Below are 22,728 nucleotides of genomic sequence, written 5' to 3'. Positions count from 1 at the left end.
TAGTCGTGTTTGCTTGTAGGCACAATGAGTTCAGATAAAAGAGTTTTTAGTTATGCATATTTATAGGGATAGTTCACAAAATCACATCATCATTTATCCACTCTCATGTGTTTGTTAATCTGTATGCGATTTCCTCTGTGGAACACAAAAGAAGATATTTTGAGAAATGTCTCGGCGGTTTTGCGTTTGACGTGACATGAGGCTGAGCGAAGGATAAAAGATGTCTCAGTTTTCTTGTATTAGGGTGTACAATATGAAAATCATGTCGATCTGTGTGTGTATGTTTGTGTACCCATGTGACTCATCATCATTTTTTTGAAACTCTGGCATTCTAGCATAAATTCCCAGAATGCCCTGCAGTGTGGTGGAAAAAGAACTTTATTCATAAGAGAATGCTGAGATCTCTTAAATATCAGGTTTGTTTCTCTGAGACAGTAATGAGTGTGAATTCAGTGTGTGTTATGGTTGTGTGGTCTTCATCAGAGCCAGAGATCTTCACTTTAGGTTTCAGATACAGAATGAGCGGATGATGAAATTTTATTGAGAGAATATTTCTCTACTTGCCTAGGTGTGTGTGCGATGTCAACATCCTCTTGAGTCGTCCTGTATAACCCTGCACAATTCTTCCTCTTTTTCGTGATCAATATGTGATTTGTCTCTCGGAGCGCCGGGGGACTGATGGAGTGTGAAGCCGCGTGTTTTGTTCTGGAGCGGGACGTCTCGTGGGACGGGTGATGTCTGGAGTCTGGTTCTACCTCATATCCTCCTCTGACTGTCATTCTGTTGGAATGGAAGGTGATCTCTTTAATATCTCAACTGTTTCCTCTGGACTGCAACGAGATTAAAGGGAGAACAGATGGACCTCTCGAAAGTAAGAAAATCACATTTCTGTTTTATTTGTCTCATGCACAGCTCATGGACACGAGCGTTTTCAGCGTAGATGAGGAACACTAGTCTAGTCTCGACAGTCCTGAGACCTCCATTAAGCGCTGAGCAGTAGTGTTTCTATCTCGAGACTCATTTAGAAGATCTACTGCAATGACAAACACGCTCCATCGCTCTTCTCAATGCTCACTTGAGCTGCTCGTCTGGAGAAGAAGGATCTCTGTCTGCTTCACGTTCTCTACATCTCAGCGATCGATACGTTTCTGATGCTCGACTGCATTCTGAAGGGGGGAGAGGTTTGTGTTTGGGGGGACACTAACGCTTAATGTGTCTGAGCTTAATAAGTCCTGACCCATTGACTCCATTTACATCAGTATTTACGGCAAGATTTAATGGGAGAGTCATTTTAACCTTTCTCAAAGTTCTTTTTAAATAGATGCTTGATCGTGTAGATATAATAATAATAAAAAAAAACATGCAAATCTACGAGACTTTAACAGATTTAAGCAAACTAAACACCACACAAATGAATAGTGATGAAAATGTTTTGATGTAATTAGTATCGCGAGATATTTGATGGTTTTAAATAAAGACGAAGTGGATGTAAATTATAAACAGACACAGCGGGGAATAGCCTCACAACCTAAAACATCTATCAGATCAGTGCACATAAAATATAGAAAACTCTAAAAGGAGTGTGTGTGTGTGTGTGTGTGCGTGTGTGTGTGTGTGTGTGTGTGTGTGTGCGTGCATGTGTGTGTGTGTGAGAGAGAGACTGACAGTGTGTTTGGTGTGATCTGATCAATACTGAGGCAAGGGCACCTGAGAAAGCATGTTTGAGTTAAAGTGTTTCTGATCAGACTGTCTGATAACATCCATATGAGCAGGCCTGAAGGACAACTGTGTTTCACGCTCCAACTACAATAAACTAAGAAAATAAACACACAAATGAACGGAGTGATTCCCACCAGACTCAATGAATTCCTGCTGTCTGCTCACATCAAGTCTTCATGTGTGTGTGTGTGTGTTCATGTCATTCACATGTTGATTTTAAATGATTTCAGGAGATGGATGATTGATCTGATTATGTAAGGGATACAAAATGTGTTTCATTTCTTAAAATAAAATATGAAACCAAGTGGCATCTGCATCCACATGAACTTAGAAAACATTAGTGTCCAGATACTTTGTTTATATATTATTTCTTTCTTTCTATATAAAGCACAATTTAATACAACTGTTGTTGTCCAATGTGCTTTAGTAGAATACAAATATATTTTACAAAAATACACCCAACACGTCTCTACGACACATTCAATATGTAGTACAAAACCTGATTTTTATTATTTATGAACCTCGTAAAGTTACGTGTGTCTTCTCAATAAATCCTGCTTGTGTTTACATTGGTTTTCCAATGCAGTTGAAATGAAAGTTACTACTTCCACCAATGATTTGAATCATTTTAATGTCAAATTTGTAAACATGAAGTTGAGCTATTTCTTAACACACCATGATAGAGGATACAGTGTTTTTGAATGACATTCTGTGAGATGTCATGATTCTACCAACCTGCATGAATCAAACCTAACAGTATACCATTGTACTAAAAGTATGATGTCAGCCCTTCTGTGTTGTGTTCAGGTGTAGAAGTGACGGAATATCCTGGTAATGCTTCTGCACGTACTGTATGTATAGAAAGCTGCACATTTATGTTTTAAATAAACTAGATACTTTAACTTTGCAATAACATTTGTTCAGAACGTGAGCATGGGTCACTGACACACGACAATCGCTCGCCCCGCCCACTCCACGCCCCTTTTCTCACAGATGTCCACGCCCGTTTTTAAGACGATTTTGAGGTATATTTTAGGTGTTTTATGATCCTTTAATTATAAATACATCGTGTAACGCGTCTTTCTTATTTTACAGGTGTGGTCTGGATAACAAGACAAGAGGCTCGACACCAGACACGCGCCCCCGTCCGTCGCTTTCTCAGTGCGCGGTCTGTTTGCTATGAGAGAGAGAGAGAGAGAGAGAGAGAGAGAGAGAGAGAGAGAGAGAGAGAGAGAGAGAGCGCAAATAAGGCTCAGCAAGAGCAGGAGCGTCAGCGCCAGTGGCGACAGCAGCGTCAACGCATCTGCGCGTCTCTGTATCGCCTCATTTCAGGCCAGTCACTGAATCCCTCCGTTACAGATCGAGATTTAACAGCGCGTTAGGATCTTAACGCGTCGACAGCTCTGCGTCAGCCTCAGTCTCGAGACCGCCGACTCCGTTCATACTCTCAGTCTGTTGAATGTTTAATGGGAAATGGCGATGTATCTTCAGTCCTCCGGTCTGTTCTGCCTCCTCTCGTTGCAAACCGCGCTGGTCGTGTTCCTCAGCGTCTCCTCACCGGCAGCGGCGACGCTCCGCTTTCCTCAACACTACACGTAAGTACTAAGTACCTCAGGAGCGCGGAATGAAGCGACGCACGCATCCCACTTTCCTCGCTCACGGACGGTTTCACATTTATCCTCGTGTATCTTGTCCGCGTTCAGGTTTACATACGGTTACGCGCACTTCTTCAGGAGGTCGTTCGTTCAATTATTGATGAATGAAGGTGATTCTTAGGTTTTCTAGTCGCTTCCTGTTTTTCTGCTGTCACGTTACCGAGCGCGGATCCGTTAACGACCGGAGAGCATCGCGCGCGGTCGACGGAGCGCTTTTTATAGTTATTTCTCAACGCAACATGCATCGATACGCGTTTGTATTATTAGAAGAACCAGAGTTCCGGCGCTCACGAGCTCCTGGAAGATCAGACATTTTATGAAATAGAGGTTTCAAGTATTCAGAATAGAAAATAAAATAACTCGTCACACTTCTTTATTTTTTTAGATTGAAATATTGATTTATTGTAAATGTATTTTAATTTAGGGTGAATTCCGGTTAACTGACTTTGGACACTCATCAATTTGTCCAAAATGTCTTAATTTTCCCGAACTCACTTTATTAGTAGATATAAAAGATTGAAAACTATTTTTTAAAAATGGGAAATTTGGGTTTTTTTTGTGGCCTGGAAAAGTAATGAAATACTCTCAGGCGAGGAACATACATTGATTCTTTCTGTTCGATTTGTGATTTTCATTATTGGCAGTGATGAAGGTTTGCATTCACATGTTTTTATTTAACAGAATATTCAGGTGTATAGTAGCTTTTATAGCGCAGGCCACATAATTCAGTTTTTCATCCATTTTTTTGTTTTTCCTTGAAAGAAAAGAGATGAGATTCAAGTAGAGTTTGTAGGTTGCACATTTACACACTGAAAGAACATCGTCTACAAACATGATTCTTGTTATACAACCACACACACAAGAGTGGATGGTCATGATGCACAGAGCTATAAATGAACTTGGTTACTATAGCTCAGATCTTTATTTTGTTGAGAATTTGATGATAAATATTTGGCTTGATCTGAGCATGGTTTCAGACGTCCTTGAGATAAAACATTAAGACGCATCTCTGAGAAAAAAGCAGTCAACTTTTTTCAGATTTTCAGGCTGTTTTTCTGTGTGTTCCGTGTGTTCTGGTGTGGAGATGATGGCAGCTGTGTGGCCGTATGGGGCAGAGAATTTGTCCTCTCTGTGCCCACACACGCCGGTCCTCGCTGGATTAACTCCTCGCTCTTATTCTGTATGAAATCATAGAATTTTCATGCTGTTTATGTAACGTATGTTATGTAAGATGCAGCGTTGTGTGATGATGTTGTAATTTCACTCATTCTTTATTATTCAGTATGTGTGTCATATTTTATATTTATTTACTTTATATTTAAATATACTCAATATGAGACTCTTACGTGATGTTCCCAGCATATCCCTTTTTGTGGTTTATGTTTAAACGTCACTTCAGTGCGATAAGAATTGATTTATTCTACATTCAGAACAACAGTTATAAATCTACAGAGGTTTAAAGTAAAGGGATTGTTTTACAGAACAAACAGCACAACATATCTCATCCGTCAACATCGGTCAGTGTCAGACGTACGGCAGAGGAATAAAAATCCAGCTCATGTCTGTAAAGTGATAAATCTGAGCCGTACCTCATGCTGTATTTAACTCTCGTGTGCTTAATAACAGACAATCTTCTTAATATGTTGATATAAGAGCATCTTTTCTTCTGGCTGTTTGTGTGTTTTTCTGCTGGCGGGACTGTGGCCTGTAGTTAAGAGATTTGTAACGCTTATTTTACACTGCTTTTGAGTCTCCGACTAACCCTCTTTACCAAACCCGACCGCTTTAGCAAGCATGACCACCACCAGGACAAAATTCAACGGCTTTATAAAATGAGATCAAAGCAATAAACTCAGAAATTTTGTCTTACGATCATCATATGTGATGATGAACACAGGCAAGTCTGTCAACGGCAGACGGTTTTAAATCTCTCCGACACACTTTAAATATTAAAAATATAGGATGCTGTGTTGCTTTTACTCACTTAGCATTTTTTAAACGGATCATCAGATGTTTTTTGTAGGTTTTGAGCTACAGGTCAATGTCATTACGCATGACTGTTGGGGTGGGGCTTGCTCTTTTTGCGGTTAATGGATAAATGAATAAGCATTTAAATGATTAATTCAGATAAGAAAGTCACATTAGCCTGTCGTCTTCTCTTCATTTTTCCTGTGATAGAAGATCATTACAATTTTTTGTAAGATTTGATATTGTAACAACAATGCTGTAGTAATAGGGAAGAATCTTCTGGTTTGACATTTCACAATGTACATTTAGAGTTATGTTGTTGATGTATTTATGATGTTAAGACATTGACTGGACAAATACGTATTTTAATCTCACAGCAGCTATTTCACGAGGTGGAATTTTGTGTATTTTTTGTGATTTGCTTTGACACCAGTGACTGTGACGTTTAGGGATGAGCCTCTTCTAATCTTACATTTGCAACATTCAAATTGTATAAATTGGTACGGATTAGCCACCTCATAAAGTAGTTTTGAATTCTCATGAGATCAGGCTGGAATACCTGCCCTTGATTTTTGTAATTTTCCTGATATTCTCTGGAGTCATTTATTCATTTGGCCTATAAATTCAACACTACAATAAATTCTAATTAGGTTTCTGATAAGTAATGCCACAGATTGAACTCTAGAGAACCAATAACTTCATACAGACAAGTGTTTTTTTTTATAATAATAATGATTATTCTTACAGTATTAACAGGCAGAACCTCATTAAGTGTAAGCTTCTACGTTCTTAATCATTTTATTTGAAATAGGCAAGTGAATATGTTGCATATTTCATACATCAGTTACATCAAAGGGCTTCACATCAGAGGTATTACAGTTTTGAATCAGATTTTTGTTTTATTTCGATTTTTAATTGGCTTTTATCATTTTTATTTTTTTGTCATTTTGTTATTCCTTTTTTAATGTTTGTTATGTTGTTTATAAGATTAATTGATTTTCATTTGAGTTTTTTTATTAATATAATTTAAGTGCTATTTTTGAGGGAAGTTTTCAAATTTTCCTTCAGTTAGTTTTTCCAATCATTTTGGAAGATTTTCCAATCTTCCTGTAGCTTGATGTTAAGAGCATGGTGCTAATAACGCCAAGGTCGTGGGTTCGATCTCAGGGGATTGCACATACTTCGAACAAATGTATAGGATAATGCAATGTAAGTCACTTTGAATAACAGTGTCTGCCAAATCCGTAAATGTAAATGTAGTTCAGTATTTTATTTGATTTTAAGTTACAAAAACAGAGTTTTCATTTTAGTAAACCGAAATAACCTTGCTTTGCATCGAAAGGATTTACAAAAGAGAGATGAGAAATAAAAATAAGAGTAAATTGGTGAGACTTTATTTCTGACTGTGTTACTAGTCGACCTTCTCTCAATTGTCACACTGCGTTTTTGGGGTCTGATTTTAAATCGTTCATAACCAGCTGTTTAATGTTACAGGGCGTTGGCTTTATTTTGGCTTATTGTCCTGTATTTGTTTGAATCTATTTGAGTTTTGTATCGCTATATTGAGTATTGTGTTAGTTTGACTCCCAGTGAACACAAATTCAAATAATTTAAGGGATATTTGACCCAAAAATGAAATTTCTATCATCGTTTACTCACCTTTGCATTGTTCCAAATCTGTATAAATGTCTTTGTTCTGATGAACACAGAGCAAGAATGTTTGTAACCAAACAGATTTCGCCCTACATTGACTTCAATAATAGGAAAAATTACTACTCTCTGTTGAACACAAAAGAAGATATTTGGAAGAATGTAGGACAGCAAACAGTTCTGGGGCACTTTTGACTACCAATGTATTTTTTCCTGCTATGGGAGTCAATGGGGGGCAAAAACAAATATCTTTCTCTGTGTTCATCAGAACAAAGACATTTATTCACATTTGGAACAACTGTAAGGCGAGTAAATGATGACAGAATCTTCATTTTTGGGTGAAGTATCCCTTTAACAGTGCACATTTAATGGCGATAGTGTACTATATGGTGTTTCAGTGTAACACGTTTTCCTTGTAGCAATTGTGACTCAATCTTTTACTAATCTCTCTATCCTTGTCATTCAGATGAAGCTGACATTTCACAGTGACATTTCTTTTCCTCTACTATCATCCAATGATAAATGACCATGTCTCTCTCAGCTGATAGAGAAGACAGACCGAGAGTTGCTTGTGACGTTACTGTGGTGGAGTGAAAAGCTGCATTAATGAGAGTTAACATCTGAAATCTTTGTACAAGCCTGTGTGTGTGTGTGTGTGTGTGTGTGTTTATTCAGTCTTGAATAAACTGTGTTAGAATCTGCCATTACTGTGGTGTTAGTGGAAAATCTCAGTGCTTTTTTTGAACAAGCTCAGCATTTCAGATGTAAGTGATAGAAGCCCGTGAAGCTTTTAGTGTGTGTGTGTGTGTGTGTGTGTGTTGGGTCTGATAATACGTTCATAAAGCAGCTGCTAAATACACTTCTGTTCACACTCAAAGAGTGACTCCACGTTCCAGAAGTAAAGTGAGTCTCTTTTGTTTTCAGTCTGATGTGGGCCTACACTCATAACCACACGCGCTTTACAGGTGTCAATCACAAATGTTCCAGCTGTCAAAGTTTGACAAGTTAGGAACAGTGTCAGAATATGAGAGTGTTGTTAGATGTGTGGGAGTGGGATGAAGTGTGTTGTCTGTCTCTTAAAGTGTAGACTTCCTGTAGAAGAGAAAAATGCAGCTTGCCCAAGAAACGCTTGCTGTCATGACAGCTTTATGACGTTCTGTGTTTATAGGTGTCCCTCGAGTCCCTTACACTCACATGGAAAAGAGTGTTTTCATTTGAGGTTCGTCTTAGTCTCGGACAGGGGCGTAGTTTATGGGGGGGAGGTAACCCCCCCCAATATTCAAATCCATCAGTTACAACCCCTCCAATATTTCAACATGAAAATCACAGTAGATCAAATGAAAAATATGTAGAATTACTTTATTTTGTGGCAATAATTTTGTTCCTAATCAATATGAGTGTGTCATATAAATTAGACAAAAAATATTCCCCCTCCATTGAACCGTTTGGGAATGCCCAACCAAGGAGTCGCACTCTCACCAAAACAACGCGAGTGGTGTTTGAATGAGAGAGCACTTAACTTAACATACGCCAAAAATGAAGAGAAGCGCTGCACAGCGGACTATATTTAACTGCTGGTCAGAGAGGGATGCAAAAAAAATATAGCATGTACTAAGAATGAGGTATGAGAATATTGTGTAATAATAGCTAAGTAAACACCATATATGTTAGCTAATCCATTGAAATGTATTTAGCTATAACTATGAGTATAACAAGTTACCAAAGCAGCCATCTGTTTTGCTAGTTCATTTTTCAATAGTGTCTGTAAATATCTATGACAAAAGCATTCACATTTCCTTCTTTTTATAATCTCTTCTATGTTAGAATTTATGTCAGTTTGACATACTGTAACACGATTCAGACATGGAAGGATTGAGGCGAGAACCGGCAAACATTTAACAAAGTTTTAATATTAATAATAACAGCCAGCGGCCCCTCACGGACGACCGCCGGCAAACAAAACATAAATATAAAACACAAGACCATAACTACAAACGTAAACAGGTTCGGGCCCGGTCCTCTCTCTTCGACGGTCCGGTCGCTCGTTCTCTTATATGCTCCCTATCTCCTACGTGATTTGACTCAAACCACGGTCTCACCCCGCCTACTCCACTACACATACATTCTAAATCATTACATCTTAAAGACATCTTCTAACAGGAAACGTCCTATAGACGTATTGCAGATGACCAAACACAAAAATATGTCTTCCAGATGTAAACACACACATCAAATAGACGTTTCCGTGATGTTCGTGTGCTATCTGGGACGTTCAACCCCCCCAATGTTCATACCAAATCTACGCCCTTGGTCTCGGAGGTTTCTCTTGAAGTCATTTTGGAGAAATAAAGAGAGAATCAAATGAAGACACTTGAAGAGTCCGGATGTAGATTGAGGAGATGTGATAAAAAAAGATTTTGAGTTGATATTGAGATCTCAAAAGATCTTTGACCTTTGATTACAGAAGAGACAAATCTGAGCTCAGTTTGACACATTTCTGCCTCTTTTATTCAGGACAAATATCTGAGACGCACATGAGACTTAACCAAAAGTTTCTGTTTGCTCTCTTTTTAACTTCATTGATGTCTGAACGAGATCTCATCTGTGATTTTTCTGTCTCACTTGGAAAGACTTAAGAAGCAGAATAAAAACATGAACAAATCTGAGAGGACGGGAAGCAAAGGTTAATGTTTTGAAAAAGGAACAGAAGGATTTATATTTCTGATCACTGTCACTATGGTTACAGGCATTTCTTGTCAGTTAAAGGAGTCGTCATTTTAATCTTGTGTGATTTTCTTCTACGAAACACAAAATAAGATATTTTGAATAATGTTTGGTTCCCATTGACTTCTATTTGATGGACACTTTTTTTTTTAAAAAAAATTTTCAACGTTTAAAGTCCCTGTGAAATAAAAAATTGCAATGCTTATTTTTCCTGAAATATCGCAGCATTTATTGTAAATAGTTTATACGGTTCGTTCTCTTTTTAAAATGTGTAAGTTCAAAGTTCATAATCTTCTGTTCGAATCTGAAAAGCACTTGCGTCCTGTGACGACTATCCATCTTTAAATGACCTGTGTTAGATGGCTTGGGCGGAGCCTCCGTTAACTCCTCCCCTTTAACTGTCAATCTTCTCCCAGTTCAATTTCAAAATGTTTTTATACATCCAATCAAATCGCAGAGAAAGACGAAAGCAACTCCCACTATTTTTCTCATTTTAAATTCCAGTTCATTCAGAAATGCGTCAAAATAAGGAAGTAAAAACAATCAAAACTTCCACTTCAAGGGGACTTCAAACAGAAGAAAGACACTCGTACAGCTTGACATGACAAGAGGACGTGTATTGTAAATATTCACAGATTATGAAGGTGAACTGTCCCTTTAAGAGATGTGTTTGTTAGTCAAACAGACATAATTCTCTCTTCTGTGTGTTGTTGTGTGATCAGAGAATCACACGTGTGTAATCATTCGTGTGTAACAGAAGGAACACTGGTCATGTACATACCGAGAGATTGCATTCTGTTTAGTGTCTCGTGTCGGAGACATCATCGTCTCACACATCCGCTTGTGAGTAAGAATCTCGTTGTGTTAAGAGCTTTTAGTGCTGTGTGGAGAGATATAGAGCCCTGATCTCCAGACGTTTGGCTCACTTAGCAAGTGTTTCTGCTGCTTATGGAGGCACTTCTGTCAGAATGAAGCTTTCTTTATCATTCGGCCCTTTAAACATCCACTTACCGCCGCCAACATCCCAACATCTCACTGCCAGACACCGACCGAGAGAATGTGTTGGAATGGGTGAATGCAAAACTCACCTCACTAAGAAATCTTTCTGCTTGTTTGTTGCTTATTTTTATTATTACATGTTCTATTTCAGTCATTTACATGATATAAGGAACGCTTTATGAAACGCTTTACCTGCAGATGTCCTTGTATATGAAAAAATGAAGAGGAGAATTCTGATTTTAGAGGGAAGACACACTTTTACCAAAGACATTTTCTATTAAATTTTACAATTTGCTATTAAAGTAGCAGGTTTTAGTCATTCTTATCTAGTAGATAAGAGCGCTGGACACACAGGCGCGTGTGCAGGGTTTGTTTGGGGTGATTGTGAAGCTGTGTAACACAGATAAGGTTCATTTCTGACCTCAGGCTGTGGCTGCAAATCTCTGACCATTAGACTCCAGCAGATAAACTGTTCTAGAGATCCTGTGACACTGCTGAAACTCCACTCTAATGTCTCACAAATGTCTTCTACAGTAGATGCTGAGCGAGATAAATCAATTATTTAAAGCCTTCATTCTCTTTAATGTGATGATGTATAGGACGTGTTAAACCGCTTGTCTGATTTTTCTATTTTATTTGACTTCTAAGTGTGATTCTGGATAAATTGAGAATCATATTTTTTCTTTCAAATAGAGATTGCGATTCTGAATGATGACTAAAAGCAATACATCATTTACTAGAGGTTCTGCAAAAAAACTTTTATTTAGGTATGTAATATTTATGACTTTTCTTCGAAATATTTTACAACCAATACCATAGGTTAACTAAAGTTTTAAGTTTAAGTTTAACTTTAAATGCAAAAGTTTAACTTCCTAAAAAGTATTAACGAAGTAACTTATATGAACTTGTATATGAAATATTTCTACAGTAAAACAAATTCATAAGGTGACACTTGCAATTAAAGGTCTTTAGAAAGATTTATCAATCTTTGACAACTATGACATCTACAGGCTGCTTGAAGTGGCATTTAAAGAAAGACACAACTGATGAACATAACAACACCGTATTATCACCCGTACACAGTTTAAAATGACATGAGAACTTGAATTGCTGGGCAACTTGATGAAAAGCGCTAATACCGCAGCTTCTCTATTATTGTAAATACAGTGTTATAAAACAATCAGAATCGGGTCCTTGATTCTGATTGGATGAGCCGAGTTATAAAATACCCACTATTTATAACGGCTGACGTCATTACAATGCCTTAATATTAGGGATGAACCGATTGGATTTTTTGGGCCGATTCCGATTAAAGGAAAACCTATCGACCGATACTGGTATTGTCAACTGCATACAGTACTACACAATATTAGCTCATTTTTCTGCATTCAATTAATTTTACTGAACATGAATTGAATCCATTTAACTATTAAAGAGAGGCACAAGTATAGATGAGCCTAAATGTACGTTAAGATAAAAATACAATAAGACAACATGGCAATCTTCAAAGATGATTTTTAATATAAAATATTTCTTTCAGCGAAAACATTAGATCAAATTTGACTTAAAATTTAACATTTCTTTAATAAATTTAAATAATGTCTGTGGTGTTGCTATTTACAGTAATTATTTTGCCCAGAGAAAAACATTGGATATTTAGACATCCTACTCATTGCCTCCATGCAATTAATGAATAAACCAGGAGCCTATATGAAATCCATTTAATTTTCCCAAATTCCTTTTTTTTGTGGTGTACAAATATTCTAATATGAACCAGTATCTTACATCTTGTGTTTTTTTCTTTTGTTGTTTTAAGTCTACTTGCATTTAATAACTAGTTTTGTAAATTTTTTGTTTCAGTTTTGTTATGTTAACTGGACTTTTATCTTGACGACAGACTTTAATTTTGACCGCTTGCCGCAGAGTTTGACAGCAGCTTCTCTCAAATGAAACTGTAAAATGCGCCTGAGGTAAACTCTTTATAGCAGCTCTGATTCACTTTATGTGTTTGTGTCCACCAGATGCTAAAAGTCCACTACAGTACACAAAACCACAATTTGAATTTGATAAGATGTTCAGTGCTACTTTCCATCCGTGTTTGCTACTTAACATCTGTGTTTTCCGCATTACGGAAATCATAGGGCCCTAATAGACCTTTGCTATCTGCCTTTTTACACGCTATTGTGTCGATGGTGTTAAATTAATACAATATCGACCGATTATTATTGGTGGCCGATACATCGGTGCATCCCTGCTAAATATAACTTTATTTACTTTATTTCATGAAACATTGCAATGCATATGGAATAACCGTTTTATAAAAGCAATAAGCCTTGCGAAGTTGTTGGTTACAGTGTATTTTATTACACTACAAGTTTACGCACTACAATTTCTGTTAGTTTTGTTTAAACCTGTCGCATTAAAATGTAAAGCATAATCAGAACAATGCAACAGAATCCTGAAAAACACTCATAAGAGCAGTTTTGTAGCTAGACTGTATTGCCTGTTGGTTTGTTGAGATTAATTTGTAATAATGAACAAGGAAATAATGACAGTGTGTGGTTAAAAACACAGTTTGTGACGTCGTTTCATACCTAATGATGATCATTTCTCTGCTTCAGCGGTAGGACCAGCACAGATTGAAGCGTTATGATTTTAGACGGAGGTGTAAATGAATAATATCCACACGAGAACCGTTGATTTTCATTGATGAGACCGTGTGGGTGTTCGAATCGAGACCGCGTAATCTTTTAACGATTATTGTGAAGCTCTTTTTCTAAATGATATTTAATGTCACAAACTTGAATGAAACAAGAGTGAATAGTAGCCAGTCTTGTTTTTTCAATATGAGAGCAGCATCTACTATCATAAACTGTATAGCTAGCATTTATAATATTCTATAATCTAACAGTAACTATAATATTTAGTATTCTATCATGTGTACTGTAGTATGCAGTAAGGCTCAAAACACTATGGGATTTTTTTTCTACTGCTTATTATTGGAAATGCCTCCAATAATGCATTATTATTTTAATATGAGTTTTAATAACAGCCTATTTTTTCTAATCCAAATATGATTTTAAGTGTTTATTATGCAGAAATAGTTGTAAAATGTTTATTTTGTGAACTTTATGAGCACTGTAGAATATGATTTTTATGACAAAATGCAGATGTTTTTTTTCACTTAAATTGAGGATTACATTCTGTGCTGGCCATCGTCAAATAAAGTCAATTAAGAATTTTAGCGAGGACAGTGTGTTTATAACACAACATCATTGCTGTTTATTTGTACAGGAGATTTGTTTGAGAGATTAAAGACCTTAATCAATGCAGTTTTCTTTAAAACTATCATTTAAAAACACAAGGTCTCAGTGAGTGTAGCGTATGGACGATGAAGTGTGTGTGAGTGTGACAGTGATGTGTTTATTGTGTGTTTTCTGACAGGATGATTCACTGGGCCGGACGGATAGAAAAGGAACTGGAGAAGGTTCTTCAGCTGGTCACCGGAGGTCAACAGATGAAAGCTGTAAGTCTGCTGTACACACGTTACCTTCCTGTCATGACATCATGTTACACTGTTCATTCACTCTGACCATTCAGAATTATTGAAATATTGACACACATCTAAATTCACGATCAAGACACGTCAGATCAATGTCACAGAATTCACGTGATGTTAGAATAATGATGTAGTCTCCACAAAGAAACTAAAACAGACATCAGGAGCGTGTGTGTTTGTGTGTGTGTTGTGCAAGTGTGTGAGTGTGCATTTATCTCTGGTCCAAACAGGAGTCGTCACAGGGAGTACTAAATGACCCAGCATGTGCAGAAAAAGTCATTTTCTAAATGGATGCCTCCTCCTCCTTGTGTGTGTGTGTGTGATGGAAATCTTCCCTGGGCTACAGCAGCCCACTAACAAGATTGCTTTCTACCATGTCTCTCTCTCTCTCTCTCTCTCTCTCTCTCGTCTTCATGCCCAGTTTATTCCCATATTTTTTTCCCACGGCCACCCCACACGCACACATTTTGCAAATGAATTCTAAGCATTTTTCAACTAGTCAAAGTTTGTTGCCAGGAAGTGAAAAAGAACGTACATTCAGTGTGTATAGATGTGTACAGAGATAAATGTGTAGAGATGAAGTGTAGTTTCATCACTTCTGTTTCCTGTGGAAGTTTATTTAGCTGGAAGTGAATTAACTGGACATAGAAAAGTGCTTCACTTGTTTATTTTACTTCACCCACAGTTACTATTTAAGTGTTACTGTCTGTCTTCAGTCAGTCCTGTTAGATAAGCAGTTGTTCAGCTACACACACACACACACGCACACACACATACATGCACACACACACATGCACACACATGCACACACACACACACGTTGGGTTTCCATGTTTTATGGGGACATGCTATAGAGATAATGGTTTTATACTGTAGAAACTATATATCATATACCCTAAACCTCACAATCACACAACACTTTCTGCTCTTTTGGATTTTCAAAAATGTTAATTCTGTTTGATTTATAAGCTTGTTTCCTCATTGGGACCACAATATGACAAGGATTTTGGATATTGCCATCTTTGTGGGGACATTTGTCCCCATACCGTAGGGTTTAACTTTCTCACATACGCACTCACGGACGCACACACACACAATTTCAGCGGCACTGATATGAATATCACACATAGAAAAGTGCTTCACTTGTATATTTTACTTCAAACACTGTTACTATTTCAGTGTCTCTGTCTGTCTTTAGTCAGTTCTGTTAGATAAGCTGTTGTACAGCTTTACACACACAAGCACACACACGCAGGCACACACACACACACACACACATGATTTCAGCGGCACTGATATGAATAGCACACACACAGTTCTGGGCATCTCTTCAAGGTCATGTCAACTTGTGTTCATCTGCACATTTCATGGCTTGTCGTGAGTTTTCCTCTTTCTTCCATCAGTTGTGTGTGTTTGAAATGATTGTGTTTTTTGAACACCTTGTATTTGCGCCTTGTATTATACTAAACCAGCAGCAGGAGGTGAAGTTTTTGGGCAAGTTACTCTGAAAAAGTAATTAATCACTAGTTACTAATGACATATTCAATAGTGTAATTAGATGACTTTAAAAATGACTCTCTTCAAAGAGTATTGAATTATTACTAATGACTTTCTATATCCTACAACAACTTTGATTAGTTCAGTGATTCAAGGACAGACATGAAACAGTTCTTTTAATTCATTCAAGTAAATAATATAAATTAATAACTGACCAAAGTATACAAATGTGAGAATTGTACATTAAAGCACCGATTTTAAAGTTAGACTTTGAATTTTTATGACTATTCCACTAATGTACACGCATATATTACACAGTGTTTAGTGTAATTATATCAGAAGTAAATGTTATTTAATTACAAAAAAATTATGTAATCCCTTACTTTACTTTTACAAAGGAAACGTAATTAAATCACATTAACTTATACCTTAGTGACTAGTTACACCCACTGGAGGTGAAGCCATCGCACCGCCATCTCGGAATGCCACACTGACAGAGAGCGCCAATGACTTACAGTCAAAATGACCATCTATAAGAATCCGTTTTTTCAGACCCGGATGTAGCAAATCATTTTGACAAGTTTACTATAAATATGTCTTTTAATGACATATATGACATTTTACAGCGCAAATGATTAAATCAAATTGCCTGTTCCTGACATTTAAATGTTGTTACTTACCTTAAAACCAAAACTTAACTGAATTTTCTCGCGGAAGGTCTGCATTCAGTAAAAGTAAGCTGATAAAACAAGTAAATTTAAAAAAAAAAAAAAATATGTAATAAAATATTTCAAATGCACATTTTGTGTCCAGTTTTTTTCTCATGTGGCAAGTAGCCGTGTTATAAGCGGAATAATGTACAAGCAGCCGGCTGTTATCCCCAAATAAACCCCTCCACTTCAGGACCTGATCACACCGTAACAAGACATCACACATCACACATTCTGCCGTAACAACCGGCTGCCTGTACATTATCACTTACTTACATGATTTTTATTTTATTTTAACCAAATCAAGTGACACTTTAACATCAGAAACAATGCTCATTTCTAAGTTACACACAAGCGATAACTTATGTCTCTTGTGAGCTATAAAAGAGCCTTCTGATTTGTGTGCAGGTGTGTGATGTATGTAGGAGGCTTGGATGCTAATCACCGCTTCCAAACCCTCCCTGACAGCAGTACATTAAATTCATCTTTTATACATGAATACTTCACACGCATGTATCGCACACGCCGGCTGGACGCTTCATTTATGGCTGCAGGTGTATCTGTGCTGGAGTTTAATGAAGTTTCTGATGAAATAGCTTGAAGTCAGTTTAAAGAAAGAGTTAAAAGTTTCGTGTCGAACAAGGAACATGAGAATGTTCTTCAGCAGTTTATTTCAACTTAAATATAAATAAAGTCGAAGTGAATGACAAACACGTGATACACCGCAGCGTCCACCTGACAAAAGAAACATCTTTCTCCTTTAAAACTCTCTGCATGCGCTTCAGTTTCTCTGCCGCGGGGAAAATAAAATCACAGAACATCTCATACATGCTCGTGGCATTTTTCCATCCTTTATAGATGTTAGCCTAAAGCAAAAGCCAGTGAACCAGTTTCACCCATCCCAGTAGTGTGTGTGGTCTTAAAGGAACAGTTCAAACAGAATATCAATTCTGGCTTTTCAAATCCCCTCACTTTATTCTCAAGAAGTCTTGTGCTTCTCTGGGTTTCACATTTACCGTTAGAAAGAAAAATGGGATCTCTTTAAAGCCTCAGTTACACCAAAGAGAACAAACCCAGTGATGAATCTTTATTAATAATGTCCCTTACATTCATTATTTAGACGTGTAGTAGCGTGGAGAAGTGTCTTTGGCTGGAGCTGAGACAGGAGACAGATCTTCTGGTGTGTTTAAGTGAAGACAATCTGATGATGTGTTGTGTTTTCATCTGATTCTAGTCAGAAGCTCTTTCTCCTTTTCTTCAGAATGAATTCACCTGTCATAGCTGATCAACTTTCTTGTCGCAATGACTCACCATCACGTGCGCTGTCACACACTATGTTTAACTTGTTAACTGTTGGCCTTGACATTATTGTCATATTTTCATTTCTTTATTTGATACTCGCAGAATAATGCGTTTAGTGTGTCTGTGCATGGTTGTGTTACGGTTAGTGTTGAAAACATCATAACACGAGTGTCAGGATAACAAGCTTTTATGTGACACGATGACGTTTTGAACGGATGTAAAGTGGATTTATCTAAAGCTATTCTTCCTCTGCAGGAGAAAGCGCTGATATCTCCTCAAAAATGCTGATCTTGCTTCTTTTTGTGCCTACTTCGCAGAACTTTTCCAGTGTGTGTGTGAGATACTTTATGCTATTTTTGTATCTTGTAGAAATGTGTTAATAAAATGCACTTCATTTCTAAGTTACTTTAGATGAAAGCGTCTGCTAAATGAATAAACGTAACTGCAAAATGGAAGTAAGATTTGACACATCTGATAGTGAGAGAGAGTGTGTGTGTCCACAAAAATCTATAAATAAACTGAAGCATTTATTCTATATTTGATGTATATCTACCTGAAAATTGTGTTCAAATGTGGAAGAGATTCGTATGTGTCAATCATAGCTGAAAAAAGATCAAGGGCTCTATGGTACACCCGGCGCAAGGCGGCGCAAATGTTTTTGTTTTGGTGGTCTAGTGGGTTAAACCACTGAACTGGTGAATCAAAGGTTGCTGGTTCAATCCCAGCAGCCACCACCAGTGTGTCCTTGAGCAAGACACTTTACTCCATGTTGCTCCAGGGGGATTGTCCCTGTAATAAGTGCACTGTAAGTCGCTTTGGATAAAAGCATCTGCCAAATGACTAAATGTAAATGTAAATGTTTTGCTAGTTTCAGCCCGACGCAGTTCTCCTTTTCCCGTCCTGTGTTGTTTAAATAGCAATTGCATTTGTGCTCATTTGTGCGCTCATGGGCGTGCTGGTCTAAAAAAGTGGTGTTTTAGACCATAGACCAACTCAAACCTGTTCTAAAGTGAACGACACAATATTTTTAGATATTTTGTTATTTAAAGAGCGCGTTTGTAGAAAATGCGCCTCTAGGCGGGTCCACAACGCGCTTTCACTTTACTTGCACCCATTGAAGCGCAGCAGCACACAAACATGCTAAATAGAAAAAATAAATGGATTACAACGTAAAACAAATTATTGTGGACATAAAGATAAAAATCCAGCTTGCCCTGTAGATGGTCTGCTCGCGCGCTTTAACCTCACACATGAGCAGATACTTCTCCTCTCTGGCGAAGCGTCCATTCTTACCTCTTGCAAATTCCACCGTGTTAATAGTGAATCCCCAATGGTGCGATCTGGATTATCTCTTAAAGGGAATGAGAGATGAGACTCTGATTGGTTTACTGCACGTTACGCACAAAAAACCATTGGCGCAACGACCGTTTTCAAGTCTTTAATCTAGCAAGTGCATTCAGACACACCCTGAGTGAACCTGTGCCATGTGCTTTAGACCATGCGCGTAGATCGTGAAAATAGAGCCCAAAGGCTTTATATTTTTACCCTGTTTCCTATTACAATAACATCAGAAGACACTGAATACTGTGTGTGAAATGTGGATGGAAGAGTTCCAGTCCTCTCTCATCATTCTCTATCTTCAGCACACGTCCCCCCCACTGAAGTCTCTGGCATTGAAAGGCTTTACAAGCGTGTGATAGCGTGGTGCATACTTAACATGAGTTCTTACTCTCCTTCTTTGCCTTAAAGAATAAAACTGAACATCGAAGGCATTTAATGCATTAAACACTACACAACTTACTGTGAGTCATTTAACAGTGATGTACACCAACATTCCTTCATTTAGCAGATGCTTTTATTTAAAGCAACTTGAATTGAATATTGAATTATATATTTTCAACAGTTTCAGTATTTTACATTTGAGGGATTCGATTTTCTCCACGCTTTGAGAAGCGCCACTGCATATTGTGGTTTTCATCTCCCCCTCGTTCACTTCCACACGGGATCCGACTTTCTTTTGCCCACCTCATCCGTGAATGAGATGCAGCTCGCAAAGCATGATGGGATGCACTGGGTTGGATTCAGATCAGCGCTCAAACTTCTATTGTGTTTGCTGAATCTCACAACGCCCTCTCCATCCATTGTTACGCTCCTAAAGCAGAGCGCTCATCCGGCCCTCCTCATGAAGCGTCAGCCCACCTCTCTCTCTCTCTCTCTCTCAGTTTCTGTTTGAGCTCATATATGTTTATTCACACTTGTTTCTCCTGTAGATTGCTTTAGAGTCTCTGTGTCTGTGGTAAAGCTGCTTCTGATCTGTGCCTCTGGCTCTTCTCCCAGTGTTCTGTTGTTTGATGGGATTTTTGCTTTGGCAATACAATTGCAACTCTCTGTCACACACACACACACACACAGACACACGCAGGTACACACGCAGACACACTTCCTGAAGTACATTCAATAAAGCAGTGGCATTAAAGAACTCGGCACATGTATGTCAGCTTATAAAAGCGTAATCGCACACAGGCAGAGACATCCATTACTAGCAAACACGGAGAAACCCTGGACACACACACACACACACTGGAGACAAACAAATGCTTAAACAAACTGAACTGGCATCTGAGTGTAGATGAATAAATGAATGTGAGAGAAATTGGAATGAAGGTTATGTGCGTTCACTGCTTCTCCTCGAGCGTTTACTACAGCGCCCTGTTTCTCTGTCAGTGCACATTAAAACGCTCACACAGAACTTCTACACGTGTGTGTGTTTCATGTCACATGTGTGCAGTTGGTCTTTTTTAGTGAGCTACCCTATTTGTTCCTAACAAAAATCCCATGCTTTCACTACAAATCTAAACATGATCACCACACTTTTACTGTAGTAAAACATGCTTCATTTTTATAAGGTGGAGTGAAGTACTTTTAGGACTAGTACAGTTTCACAATAAAACATTATACAGTTTAGAAACAACAGACGTGTAGGGTGTGTGAATCTATCAGAGGTATCATCCACAAATCTAAAGAAGAAATAAGACACTATTGCGCGGTTTCACAAACAAAACTTAAAGAGATACTTCCCCAAAAATGGAAATTCTGTCATCATTTACTCACCGTCGAGTTGTACTAAATGTCTTTGTTTTGATGAACACAGAGAAAGATATTTGGAAGAATGCTTGTAACCAGACAGATGATTGTCCATATCAGGAAAAATACAATGGTAGTCAATTTTGCCTCAGAACTGTTTGCTGTTCTACATTCTTCAAAATATCTTCTTTTGTGTTCAACATAACACAAAAACATTTTTCTCTACTATGAGAGTCAATGGGAGGCAAAATCTGTTTGGTTACATGCATTCTTCCAAATATCTTTCTCTGTGTTCATCACAACAAAGACATTTATACACATTTGTAACAAGTTAAAGGTGAGTTAATGATGACAGAATATTCATTTTTGGGTGAACTGTCCCTTTAAGCCTAGTCCCAGACTAAAATGCAAGTTTGAGGGGTCTTAATTGAAAATATCTTCTAAACACAGATCCTAAAACATGTCCAAGGCATTTTTTATAAAAGCTATTAGTTATCATAATTTAACTAAGGCCTTGTGCTGGCTTAAGCTAAACCCTGTCTGTGAACCTTTTTCTAAAAAAATAAAATAAAATTATTGTCTCGCTTCAGAAGGCCGCGTCTTCATGTCATTTGGAGGTCTCATCCTCTGAAGCAGAGCCGACCCGTGGCATCGGACGCAAAGTGACCAGTAGGGCGACAGACGAGAGCGCCAAAAAAACACGACATTTGAATAGCTTCTTGCATCATGACACGATTATAATTAATCATCTTTATATGCTCATTTACATTTGGCAGATGCTTTTATCCAAAGCGACTTACAGTGCACTTATTACAGGGACAATCCCCCTGGAGCAACATGGAGTAAAGTGTCTTGCTCAAGGACACACTGGTGGTGGCTGCTGGGCTCGAACCAGCAACCTTTGATTTATCAGTTCAGTGGTTTAACCCACTAGACCACCATCTCCTGCTAATGGTGCATGTGTAACGGAAACTAGCTAGTGTGATCTAGGCAGGTAAACTTCGCCGACGTCAAGAGATGCTCTTAGGATTTACGTTATCGCTTGTGGCCTGGCTGGTGGCGTGCATGCTTACCATGCCGGATGCATCACCGGTCATAAGTTCGAATCCCGCTCTGAGCAGTTTTCTTATTTTGAACCATTTCACTGGTAACACTGACACTGTTTGCTAGTTTGACTGCTTTCAACTTTTTTGCAGTGAACTGCAAGGTGTGCTTACTGGCACTGTGACTAGCCCATGCCATTAATTAAGAAAATCTCAAACAATACAATAAACTTTGTATTGATGACAAAATGTTTTAAAAAACATTCTTATTAATATTATTGAGAAATGAATCTGTATTTTCAAACAACGAGTAGGTAATTAGAAACATTCTCACTACAAATATTGTTTAGTTATTTATTAACTTCCTATTTATGTTAATCACAATTCATGTTATATTAAAATAAATACAAGTTTTGCTTTAAAAAAAATTCATTTTCGGATATTTTTATTAAATAATTAATTACTTTTTTATAGGGGGCGCAATCTAAAGTCTTTCCTAGGGCACTTAAAGAACCTGGGCCTTAGAATTAAATGAGACATCCTTTGTAGGGCATTTTGGCAGAAAAGGAAACAGGAAGTACCACTTTGCTATGACAACACAGAGAACTGTGGTTTATCTCTAGCATCGAAGGATGCGGTGCACCTCATGCGTACACAGCCTCCCGAAATGAGACACATCTTTTGTTTTGACACACAATATCCTTACTACTGTTTAAACACTTATTAGAAATGTCCACATTTGAATGATAAATCTTAATTATTATAAAGTGTGTCTTTGTTGCTTTGGGTGTGTGTGTCATATGTGTGTCAGTGTAGCA

General features: G+C 37.7%; 1 protein-coding gene across 4 annotated transcripts in view; it reads left to right on the top strand.

Moving 5' to 3' along the window:
- The first annotated feature begins 2,981 nt into the window (after positions 1-2,981).
- cacna2d2a (calcium channel, voltage-dependent, alpha 2/delta subunit 2a) overlaps positions 2,982-22,728 on the top strand; it is a 132,490-nt gene continuing 112,743 nt past the window's right edge. For all 4 annotated transcript variants that reach the window (XM_056749912.1, XM_056749911.1, XM_056749910.1 and 1 more), the window contains exons 1-2: positions 2,982-3,314; positions 14,160-14,241. In XM_056749912.1, the coding sequence (XP_056605890.1) occupies positions 3,193-3,314; positions 14,160-14,241 (204 nt within the window). In that variant the 5' untranslated portion in view covers positions 2,982-3,192. The remainder of the gene's footprint in view (positions 3,315-14,159; positions 14,242-22,728) is intronic.

The sequence above is a fragment of the Triplophysa dalaica genome, chromosome 6 (assembly GCF_015846415.1).
Source record: "Triplophysa dalaica isolate WHDGS20190420 chromosome 6, ASM1584641v1, whole genome shotgun sequence".
Lineage (NCBI taxonomy): Eukaryota > Metazoa > Chordata > Actinopteri > Cypriniformes > Nemacheilidae > Triplophysa > Triplophysa dalaica.
Note: the sequence above shows the minus strand (reverse complement) of the source record. Positions and strands in the feature narration are given on the sequence as shown.